The 12345-nt window shown below is 43.3% G+C and overlaps 1 protein-coding gene across 11 annotated transcripts in view; it reads left to right on the top strand.

The window, feature by feature from the left end:
- Nucleotides 1-12345, top strand: part of RREB1 (ras responsive element binding protein 1) — a 123009-nt gene that overhangs the window by 72734 nt on the left and 37930 nt on the right. For all 11 annotated transcript variants that reach the window (XM_041413169.1, XM_041413177.1, XM_041413168.1 and 8 more), the window contains 2 exons: nucleotides 10445-10589; nucleotides 11723-11862. In XM_041413169.1, the coding sequence (XP_041269103.1) occupies nucleotides 10445-10589; nucleotides 11723-11862 (285 nt within the window). The remainder of the gene's footprint in view (nucleotides 1-10444; nucleotides 10590-11722; nucleotides 11863-12345) is intronic.

Here is a 12345-nt window from a genome sequence, read left to right as displayed (position 1 = left end):
CAGAGATACTTGCATCAGTTTTCTTATGAACATGTATTCCCTGTCCTCCTATCCCCTGAAAAGATTCCTGGGCAGAGTACCCACGAGAATGAGGAAAAAGTCCATCACAAACTGCATTTGTGGTTGCTGTCATTCCACCTTTAATGTATGTCTTCCAGCTTTATGTTTTTTCCCCCCAGTATCTAACCTGCTCAACCTGTTCTAGTTCAGCATGCTGGAACCAGCAAACAGCAGAACATACCCCCTCTTAGGGTCAGCAAGTTTTTTCCTCTTTCTTTCCTTCCCTCTTTTAAAAATATTCTATTCCATAGCAGTAGATTGACAGCATTGGGGGAAGCTTCTGTAGCTGTTAAAAAAAAAAAAAAAAATTAAAAAAGCAAGGGGAATCTTGTCATTTGGACTTAGCCAGATCCTTTCACTCGGGTTGTTGAGCCATGATGCTCATATGCACGATGTACACAGCTTAGGCAAAGACACGGTCTTTAAAGTAGTAGTGCTATTATACAACTGCTAAATAGCACACAATATGCAAATACTGCTTTCTGTTTCTTGAGGGTATCTATAGATAGGTCGAGTTCTTCAGACTGGTCTCTTAGCTGAAGTTTGCTAAACACTGTAAGTGATTTTTTTTTTTTTTTTTGTAAATCCTCAGAGTCAGCTTTCCAGTGCTGACTCATGTGGAAAGATCTCTTGAAACAGAGAAGGTGTCCAACTTCTGTGTGGCTCATTTTTTATATCAAGACACTTCAGTGGTATCTTTTTTGACAGTTTCAGACAGAGGAGAGAGAGAGAGTAAGGTGACAATTGTTCATGGACTGTATGAATTCCACTAAAGTGAAATAAAGGGCTAAAGTTCTCAAACTCCTGTTAAGTAGCACAGGTCATACAGAGGCTTTTGTTTCCAGTTTGACTAAACAGACACGCAACAAGATGTGAAACTTCTTCCTAGTGCTTGTCTCCTTAGCAAGGGAACACTCTAAGGAAGGAGGACCACATGTTCAGGAACAGGAGAGGAAATGGGCTGAGCACGTGAAACCGCTTTTGCTAGGATGCCATCCTCAGCGCTGGGAAGTTTGCAGTTTGTGTGTGTGCAGTGATAACCTTTTACTTCCTTGCCCCTTGAGATACTTGGTGGCTGCTGATAGCGGGGTAATGTGGAGAACCTGCTTTTAAGGAAGATGTGCTTCCCTTATCTCGTGCAGCTTCCTTGCGTGCGTGCGTCTGTTGTGTGTGCGTTTGTGTGTGTGTGTGTTGGGGAGAGATACCCTGCTCCATCTGCACAGCGTCCCCAGCAGTGCTGGGGCCGCCTGTGTTTTCCTTCTTGAGCTGTGTGACGCAGCAAGTTGTTCTGTGCTGTGCCATCAGGATTGCTCAACAGTTTAGTGTGAGAGGGAACCAACAGCAAGAGGGCTTTGCCCGGTTCTGGGAAGTTGCTGAGGCTTATGTTTGCCTGGTTAAGAAAGGGGTGTGGTTCTGGAGGGGAGGCAGGACATACCTAGGACTTCTTCGACTGTGTTTGCTCTTTAGGATAAATCTTTTCCCTGTTGTGATATGCTTTCTCTGATTTTCTCTTTCCTTGTCTCTCCTTTTCCCCCCTGTTACTAAAATTTAAAATGGCCTTAATTATCCTTACCTCCTAATAACACTTGTTTTCTTTAAACATAAAGTTTCCTGAAAAATCAGCAGTGAAGTAACTGAATAAGGTTACATAGTCTGGTAACTAAAGGACATGCCTGAAAACCACAAATCTCCACAAAGATTGAAGGAAACAGTTCAGAATGGCCCAGGCCAGTTTTTTTGTACTTTTAAAAAATATTACTTCTGCTTGATTTTACTGTTGTTAATACACTTTTTTCTCCAAGCTTAAGGAAGTATGGTGGCCTGAGAAGAATCTTGTTTAATAAAGGAGGATCTTGTCCCATATAAAAGTTTCTTACAGCTTGGAAGTCTCCTTGCAGTATTTGGCATTGCTAATTTAGGTCTGCTCTGAACATAATGTAAACTGTGTGTCACAGCTTGGTGAAGAGGTACTGGGAAGCTCACACTGCATTTCCTCCTCTTTTGCCCTCCCTTATGCCAGGGTTGATGCAAACTGCTTTCTTCTGCAGTCCTTTGGGAAGCTTTGCTTTGGAGGCATGGTTTGAATCACTTCCCTGTCACAGCATCATCAGGCAAATATTTGTCTCCCGTTTTTTCCTTTGAGGTGTTCTGACAATGTCGCTGTTAGGGAATAGGAGTAACTTTGAGCCAAGCTGGGAATGCAGTTGTATCAATTTCAGCCTGTTTGAACTTGCTGAGTCTGTGTAGCAAGTAGTTCCTTAAATGTGAATACAGAATAATTATTCAGAAGTGGTACCCCCCCTCGCTGCATTTGTAGATCATTATCTTTCCTCTCATGCTTACAACTTGCCTTTATTCACAGCAAAGCAAATTTTTTCTCTAGGATAAAAATACAGAATGCTCTGTTTGCATATGTGTGTATCATATATCCTTAGGTATCATGTATTGGCAGCTGCATGGCACTGGCTAACTTTGCAGAGTGTCCCGGCAGCACTGAAAAGAGATTTGAAATCTGTCACTCAAATTTAATCACCGGTGGCTTTTTCAGCCTTAGTACATACTCAGCCAGCCTTGGTGGATCTGAATAACAGCACTTCTGTCATCCCAGTGATGCCTTCTGCCAGGAGAATCTCACTGTGCCGGGAGCCAGGCGGTGCGGCAGCCGCTGTGAGCTGGGGAGGCTGCTGAGGCCATGTCCGTGTGGCACCTGGGGGATGCCGGGGCAGATACACCCTGTGCCACCACACGCTGCTGTGTGGAGAGGCTCCCAGGGCCACGCTGGCCTTGGTGGACAGCGCAAACAAGCACTGGAGACTCCATGAGGATGATGAGGTGTGCTTCCATGCCGGCAGGATGGCACTGCCTGGCTGCCATGGGAAGCGCTAGTAGGGGCATCTCCTGCTGGACCTGCTTGCAGACGTGGCTGAAATGAGTCAGGACATCCCAATCTGATCCTTCCTGGGACCTGTTTGCCCCACCCTACCCTCTCCCTGCAGGCACTGCCATAGAGGCCTCTGCTGCTCAGCTTCTTTTGGTTTGTCCCATGCTAGGGTTCAGCACTCGTTACCTCTAGAGTATATGGGGGCGCTTGGAGTTTGTTTTGAAATTGCTCCGCAGTTGTAAGAGGGAGTTTCCCGTGTGACTGGGATTTTGGTGTTTGTCTCATGACTTGCTGTGGAGTACGTGTGTGTGTCTGAGGGCTTTTAGGGCCATTTTTGGGTTTTTTTGAGGATACAAATATTAAGCCAAAAAGAGAAGACAAACAGAAACTTGTCCTAGTACAGATCATGTCTGATTTGCAAAATTACCTGCATCTTTTTGCTTCCTGTAATCACAACTGGCAAGGGCTGAGTAGATTGCTCTCTTAAGTAGGTGATGTTGGTAATTAACACTGGAAATACATTGTCAATACAGATTCTCTGCATGTTTTAACAAACAAACAACTGACTAAACTCTTTAACCCAAGGGCATCATGTTACTGCACTTTTGACTTAGGTTTCAGTCATATTCACGAGACTCTTAAGGAGGGACTTAGCAGCAGGGTATTAAATGATTGTTCCTAAAAATACTGCTGCTTCGCTTTCTCTTTGTTTAGGATTTACTTCCTGTGTGCATCAAAAGGCAGGAGCTTTGAAGAGAAGTTGCCTGTGTTTTCCTACATTTCCAGACAACTTGGGCTAAAGTATAATTTTTAAAGAAGAATGAAACAAAAACAGTGACAAAGATAACGTGACATAAATATATCTGAAAGGAGTGTAATTTTAAAGCTGTCTTCTCCTTCTTTGAGGCATTTTCCATTTCATGGGGCATGAAGTACATCATGGTCCAAATTTCATCCTCTTGGATGCATCCTGCACTCCTGTTTGTTCTAATACCATGTCACTCAGTCAAAGCTTTAACAAAGCACACTATTTTTTCTAAACAGAGATGTTTGGTCATGTTCTGAAGGATAGACTTATTTTTTTTAAGTGTTGAAAAGGGGTTTTATGATTCTTTAGATTTTGTTTACTGTTATTTGGGAGGAGCAGTGTAAGTGAAAGATCTTGAGACACAAAACAGTGAAAGACATAAAGCAATTGAATCAGCTGAATTGTACTGACCAGCTCAGTCCTTCCCAGACCAGCTTGAGAACTTGAGTAATTCTTTTTGTTGTCAGGGGGAAAACAAATTGTATTGTAAATAAGGTGAAGGATGGAAAGCACTGATTTTTATTCTTTGCCTTTGATTTGAATGATTGGATGTGTGGCTTCCTTGTCTTCAGATAAGCATCAGATGTATCAGTGGATTTTCCACTTGGTTTTGATACCAAGCTGCCTAGAAATCAGGAGAGAGATGAGGAATAATCATGTGCAATACGGTAGAGTATAGGGTACATCTAGTGGTAAAGTGGAGAAACTTATAATAATATGTGGGATATGAAGCCAGAACCTGAACTTGATACTGTCAGATGATCTCTCTGGACTGATAATGCCCGGATTCATTGGCCTCCCCACCGCATTTCCACAGACGTGAGGGAGGAGGAGGGTGTTTATACATACACTAGATTCTGTGCTCAAGAATTAATCTTGATCTAGATGCTGGGACTTTCCCAACCAGGCCTCAGTGAAATTGCTTGCTGCTCCCCCTCTGGACATGCTGCTCCTTCTAATCAGACCTACCTGGCATAAACCTCTCTTGGCTGAAAGCCAGCAGTGCTTGTGCTGCCACAGTTCTAAGGGAGAGGCTTAACCCTGAACCCTGCTCAGGGGTTGCAAATGCACCCTTTTGTTCCATACCTTCCTTTAGGCTGGGCCTCCCAGCCAGACAGGCCTTTTTACTTTGGGACCTAAAGCACATCAGGAGGCATGGAAACTCAAGGTGCAGCTAGAGTATACTGTTTTCTCCTCAGAATTAAGAGGTGAGGGATTCCCACGCATGCCAAGGGATGATTTCTATCCAAGAGCCAAAGTGGTGCTGATCAGGTTATCTGCATGCAAAGCAGAAGCTCCTGGTTTTGTTCATAATTCAGTGGGACCCAGAGCCAGGAGCAGCTGCATCTCGCATTTGCCTCCTTCAGGATGCTTTGGCTGCTCATTCTAGCCTTGAGCCAGCCAGTCAAAACCTGCCCACGTTCTGGTTTTGGCATTGAAACTGTAGGCTGCCCTGTTTTGAGACCTCCAGAAAGCTTATACCATCAATATGCAAATCCCCTTGGCATTATGAAAATACATCAGCCCTTTTTACAGATCTAGTAAAAACTGGGCTATGACCAGCAGGAGCTGCATGTCCCTTCAGGAGTCACATGCTCCCCTGCCCTCCCCATAGTCACCTCCCACAGACACTGTTCCAACACCATCACAAGAGAAAAAGGAAAAAGGCACTTAAGTTCTGCATTTGCCTATTACTACAGAAGTCTCTTCTTCAATGTAAAGTAGCAAAATATTCAGTTGCTGCTGTACTAGTGGAATAGTCACCCTCCTAAAATCATGCTCTGCATTACAGTGTGGGGCTGGAAACTTCTTCTGCCCATTTGTCTTAAGAAAAAAGAAAAGGTAAAAAAAAAAAGCCAGGGGAATTTTTGTGCACTATCATCTTAGTCATCCTGCTCATGTGACCCTGAGAGGGGAGAGGAAAGTTGTTGCAGAAGAGGGGAAGCGGAAGGTGATCCTCAGTGGGAGGATGGAATGAAAAGCAGTCAAGAACTTGAAAAAATGTGATTTTGTTGGGAGGACTGACTGGCACACAGTCCTAGCACAGTTGGAACCTCTTGGCTCACCTGTGGAATTCTTTAAGTGAGGGGCAGGGAAGAGATTATGAGGAGGGCTTTTTGTCATATAGCTGTGCTGCGTAAAGCGTAGATAGCAAGGTATTTCAGGTTTTTTGCATAGCAGTTCTTAAACATTAAGCGTTTAGTTCAGAGATGGATCAGACAATGTTTGGAAAAGACTTAGTTTCTTCTTCTCATTTTATATTTATTTTTTGCAAAATTTTCTGGTTCTTTCTCTGGTCTAATTTTAAATAGAGTTCCACCACTTTCTTTGAGAGGTTAATCAAGGCTAGCTAGCACTTAGTGCAAATGAGTCCTCCCTAATATTAAGCTCAAGTGTTTATCTCCTTCCTGTCATCCTGTGTATCATGGTTGGATTTTAGTGTTCTACCCTCAGCACTGTCCCAAGTGCATGTGTACTGGCATGCATGCTGGGGAGACTGTGAGGTGCAGATTTCAGGGCTCTGTACCTTCCTGAACTTGTCTGCTGTACTTTGGTTGCTCTGTAGAATGGCTCAGAGCCACAATTCATTGATGTTACTTAGAAAAAAAATCCAAGTTTCATCTGCCGTTGTTTTGGATGTCTTCTGAGATGCAGTAGTGGTCATTTTAAAGCTGCTGGCACTTGTAACTTGCATCTGCAACTGAATGTAAGCATTTCTGTACATATCCTTACTTTGCCCTTCTTTTTTTCTGAACTACATTCTCACTTAAAGTGTTGAGTGTTTATCTTTTTTTTTATTTGAACTGGTGAATGTCATGTCATTTTTCTTTATCACTGTAAGATGCTGAAAGCCAGCCTGACTTATGAGCCTGTATTTTACATTCTAAGTATGCCAGTGTTGTCAGGCCAAAATATGTTGTTATAGTCACAAAGGGAAAATAACTTCTAAACACAGCTTTGTTCCTGTTCGTCTTGTATCTTGGCAGGCTAAACAGTGAGGTTGAATATTTTCAGTGTTAGATGTAAGATCTAATCAAGGCAAACTCCTCTAAAGGAGTAAGGCAACACAAATACTCCCCCCCCCCCCCCCCCCCTTAATTATGGTTAGGAAATTTTTTAAGTAGAAGAAGCCTCAGTGAAGGGAGTGTTTGAAAGAAAGGTTGTGGATGTGGATGTGACTTGGCATTTGCTGAAGTTCAGCCTGTGTTGGGTGATAAATGTTGTCTCGAGGCAGAATGACATCCATGTTGCAAAGTAAAAGAGAGAGATGAAGATTGTGTCTATCCTTTGTACTTCTTGGCTTTATCTTCCCGCTTATCTTGGGCTGTAGCTCTAGTAATCTTTTTCCTCTCCACCCTTAACTTGATGCAGTGAAACTTGCTTAACCTGCCAAAGGAACAACCTGCTGGCTGTAACGTGGGCAGGTTGCGACTCTCCTTGAGAACTCTGGAACCTGCTGCTTTGGTCTCAGAATTTTCCTTTTTTCCCTTAATGATCACATGCATAGAGCTATCACAGCAGCTGTGATGTTTGACCTACACAGTAAAAGTCAAAGGTGCAGTCAGGGTGTCTTCCTGTTTATAGCTCAATAGCTTAGGCTGCTTCCTTTCAAATATGCAAAACTAAAACATGAAGGGGGTCACCACATTCCTTGCTGTGGTATGGATTTCTGCTGTGGCTTTTAGGACATGGCAAAAGCAGAGACATTGCAGGAATGAGAACTGCAAGCAGTTGGGGCAGCCAGTGACTGACACCAAACATAGCAAGGCCCCCATCACTGCGGTGCTGTACCCATGTTAGCAGGCCCTGCCTTATTGGAAAACTTTACACTTGAAGCACAGCTAAACTGCTTTTGGGACTTGCAGGAGCCAGTGTGTTTGCATGTAATAGGTCATGCCAGGGAGAGGTGCTGGGTTGGGCTGGCACTAACCTGGAGGTCCCAGGGTTTTTCCTGTTGGTGTGCTGTGGATGTGCCATTGCATCTCTCTCAAGTAGGAACCAGCTCCATCAAAACAAGCAGAGTTCAACAGGTGGACAAACAGCAGGAGGAAAGAACTTAGCCCTAAGGAAGCTGTTTTGCATAGGTAGCTGCTAAACAGGAGTTGTGCATACCTGTTAGTGGTTGGAAAGAGACTTTAAAATGGGAAGAAAACGTCCCACGCCCAATGCATAGTAGTTTTCTTGTTGTTTGTTTTCAGGATGAATGTGATTTAGCTTGACTGATTTTGCTCTCTAGCTATCTGAAAAGTAACTGGCCAAGTAGAGTTAGCTGTGCTTCAGCCGAGCTGCCAGAGGGTTAAGCAGTCAGGCTGTGTCTGAGTGCCTGTGGTGGAGGCACAGACAGGCACAGCAAAAGCCTCTGTCCTTACTTTCAAGAGATCATTGAAACTGGAAAGCAGTCTTTACCAAAAAGAAGTAATAAAAACACAGACAAACAATCCAAACTTCCAGGTTTTGCTTTGCCTGTGCAGTTGAATATTTTGATTTTTTGTTCTAAGATGCTTTCTGAATTTTATCTTCTATCATTGTGGACAGGAACCCCTTGAACAAATAACTGGTTTCTTCTCTTTTATTCTTGTGTGAATACAGACAACTGCAGCTCAGACTGCTGTTTTATCACCCATGAAAGAAGCTCTAGCTAGCACGAGAAGTTAGATCAGTGTCACAGGGAAAACAAAAAAACAAGGCAGAAGGGTATCTATTGATGCCTTCCTGCAGATTTTGTGAGACAAGGTAGCACTGGATTCGTGTGGATAAATCAGTTGCTTTGGTGCCTGTGGTGCCAGAGCTACCAGTGGGCCAAGGCAGGGGAGTGCACAGCACTCTGTATGCTGTGTCAGCACTCTGGGTATTCTCTGGCTTCTGTCAGACCTGGAGAGAGCCAAATGCTCAAACCTTCAGCATTCCTTCTCCTCTCAAATGGGTGATGGGCAGGGAAAGAGGTCAGACAATTTCAGCATCACTTCTGTGATTCTGTGTCCAATCTGCTGGGCACATCTGCACACAGATGTGACTGAGAGGTGTCACCAGTGTCCATCCACCAGTTGTGCAACCAGTGAGAGTTACGGGGGATCTGGGGAAACAACAGGTTTTTTCCTCGTGGACCTGATCCTCCAGGCAGCCCCAGCCTTGATGGATGCTGAAAGCAGGCAGTAGCTGAACAGGCATTTTCATCTTGCATCGGTTCTGGTACCTGTGGTGCTTTTGGCTTGAGGCTGTTCCTGCACAACACCTTGCAGTTTGAGACAGGCTATAGTCTGAGACAGTGATTTAGATACCTTCTTTTTTTTTTTTTAAAGCTTCTGAGATTATGAAAGGAAACATTAAAAAAAAGCATTGTGTGATGAGGCAGTCTTCCCAGCAGCTCCAGTGGGGTCTGCTGTGGGTCAGTTTGGTCCAGTGTGTTACCTCAAAGCATCATGCCCTTGGCATCCAAAACTAAAAGAGTTTTTATGTCACGACACCAAAGCAGTTATGAGGATGTGCAAGACTTGTGTGGGTTACAACATTGTCTCATCTTAGAACATGATATTGTGCAGTCATAAATGTTAGTTAAATGGCACTGTCCTGAGCTGAGTTGTGGATTCTGAAAGATTTGCCCAAGTGTCATTAACATTGTCTCCATTGTGTTTCTCTGAAGTCAGTCATGGACAAATGGCAGCTCCCTCCTGCCCTCACATATCTAGCTACTAGGAGCAAAAAAATTTCCATTGTATCTAGGAGCATACATTTGATGTATTTTTTCAATAGCAATATAAATTTGAAGTGAGGTTAAAGACCATATCTTTAAAAAAAAAGGAAATGGAAATTTGCGCTTTGAGTTGTCAGAAGAAAAAGCATGGCAGCAATACCTTCCATCTAACTGAAGGGAGCTAGACAACAGTGTCTTCCTCAGGTTGCAAACACAGAAAACCAAGAGGCAAGTGGGTCAGGTAAACAGATATTAATGATATTGCTTCCTGAGTAATTCTGTTCCTTTCCCTTTTCATGTGTCTTTGTGACAAGAAATAGTTGTTTTCCTGGGAAAGCAGGTTTGTGAACATGCCTTGGCAGTGCAGAGTTTTGCAAGCCATACCTAGTGCACTGTAACCGTGGGACCAGATAATCCTGACTTCAAAGCTGCACTTGAAATTTGATACTGGGGTCCACCATTGTGTTAAGGATGAGAAGGAAACAAATATATTTAAGAAATGTTGCTCTGGCATTGGCATGTACAGATCTATTTGACGTACAGTCTCAAACTCAAGACAGAGAGCCGCTTGAAGATGAGGTGCTTTTCTTGCACTGAGACAAGTGGATGCTAGCCTTTTGCTTATTAGACTGCCACAAGACAGGGAGGCTGGGTATGTGGATTGCTGAGCAGGTTCAGGCAGAACCAGGACCTCGTGGATGATAGGGAATGGGCACAGCGCTCATGGAAATAGATGTTAGCAGGGCAAGTGTTGTGCTGTGAGTTGGGATGTTGGGGAAGGCTTGTGGGCTCTCTGCTGCTGCCCCTCACAGGCCCAGGCACTGCAAAGGGCCCGTGCTGGATCATGCCCCAGCTGTTTTTCAGAAGTTCAGGCCAGTTTATAGGATCTCTGATGGTGTCCTTTAAAGGCAAACCTTAAAAGTGGTGTTGGCATTAAAATTTACATTGGACTTCCTGTCCCGGATCTGCCTGCTGACGGTGTCTTCTTCCCCCTCCTGCTCAGGCACATGAAGATTCACGAGAAGGATCCAAACAGCACAGCGAGCACCACTCCCCCCTCGCCGCTGAAGCGCAGGCGACTGTCTTCGAAACGAAAGTTCAGTCACGATGTTGACCTGGACAGAGAGGAGAGGACACCTGCAAAAAAGGTTCTTTGCGGGGCATGAAGCAAAAGATGTTCCTGGTTGCCTCCTAAATTGTCAGCTGTTTGGTTTGTGCAGTCAGCACAGGCTTGTTGCAGCTCTGTATATGAGTTGCCTTGCTTATCCTGTGTAGGCAACAGAGCTGTCTGGGATTGAACATTATTTTCTAATTTCAGCGATTGAAATAATTCAATTTTTAAAATTCTTTATTGTTTAAATTTTTGAATTTGCTTCTGATTTATTGTTGGATGAGAACAGAATGTACTGTTCTTTTGCTGCTGCAGCTTTTTCCCTAGCTTTTTTTGCCCCTCCCATATATTTTGTAGTATTCCTGGAGGATGGTGATTTAAACTTAAAAAAACAATTTTAACTTCAAAAGCAGCAGCAGCTAAAGTCTGCTTTTGTCTAAATTTGGAAGGAAAAAAAAATCTACAGTACATTTCCCTTTCATAGTAGCATAATCCTGCCTTATTGGAGTTGCAGGAGTGACCAGAAAATATTTATTTGAGGGCTAGACGTTTCCATTTTTTTAATTAAATATTTTAACACATCTCAGTCACTTGTACAAAATGTATGGTGTCTGCCAAACCTAACTCTTTCCACTTACTATCTCTAAATGGCAAGCTAATAGCAGTTCCATTTAGCACGGTATCCGTTGCTCTGTGCATGCTTTTTCTCCCTCTAATCAGAAGAGAAGTATAGAAGAAAACATGCAGAAGTTCATTGCTCCTCCCTGAACCACTTGACTTAGCAGTTGGCAGTATCTCAGTGGCATAAATAATTTAGGCTGACAGCTCCCCTGGCTTTCTAAAGGGGGAGGAATGCCAGTTCAGTGGTATATGAACACATGATTTTGTAAGTTCTTCAAATCACAGTTCCTCATTAGAACTGATACATCTGTGACTCAGCTGCACACTTTATCTTCTACCGAGCCTCCTTTTCTGTCATGCATGTTCTTACACATGTGCCAAGGCTCTGTCACTTACCATCACTCCTGAGGAATGGTTTTGTATTTGCTTGCAGCAAGGTTACACATGAAGCCTGCAACTTTTTGTAAGAGAAAGACTTTGAATGGATTGCAAGTTTGGTTTGTTGCTTACAAGTTGGTCTATTGAGGTTTTTTTCCCCTTTTTCTGAAGGTTGTCGATGATGGCCATTCCGGTGAAGGGGATAAGAGGGCTGACGATGAAGTTTATCATTGTCCAGTGTGTTTCAAAGACTTTTTTTGCAAGTATGGGCTGGAGTCCCACATGGAAACACATCCAGATAATTCATTGAGGTAAGAGATAGTACCCAGAGTGTCTCTGGTCACCAGACAACCTGAAGAATACAGCTGTGGAAGGGCAGGAGCCCCTCAGCCCCCTGCACTCTTACCTGTCCCCCTTTGTGGTTTTGAGCAGGTTTTTAAACAGTTTGCCTCACATTGTGTCACCAGGGTGCTGTAAGGCTTAATTTTATTATTTTTTGCAAATACAGGAAATCTTGCCAGTTACTAGCTGGAAATGTTTTCTAAAAAAATTAAAGCCCTTCTTCATCCCATTGAAACACATCACTGTACATAAAACTGTAAAATACCAACATTGCAAAATTTTAACCAGATAAACTGAAGATGCTTAAAACTTGATTAAAAAAACTTGATAAAAGTATTGAGGTATCAGCCTATGAGATTATTCTGTTTGAGGAGAAGGCAGCAGCTGGATAGAAAGGGTTTTCAGTCATTGGAGTGAGTGAAGGTAGATGAGTTTCTGGTTTCAGACTTTCA

This window comes from Onychostruthus taczanowskii, unplaced genomic scaffold (genome assembly GCF_017590055.1).
Source record: "Onychostruthus taczanowskii isolate IOZ18803 unplaced genomic scaffold, ASM1759005v1 scaffold40, whole genome shotgun sequence".
In the NCBI taxonomy this organism is placed as follows: Eukaryota; Metazoa; Chordata; class Aves; order Passeriformes; family Passeridae; genus Onychostruthus; species Onychostruthus taczanowskii.
This window is presented reverse-complemented; position numbering and strand designations above follow the sequence as displayed.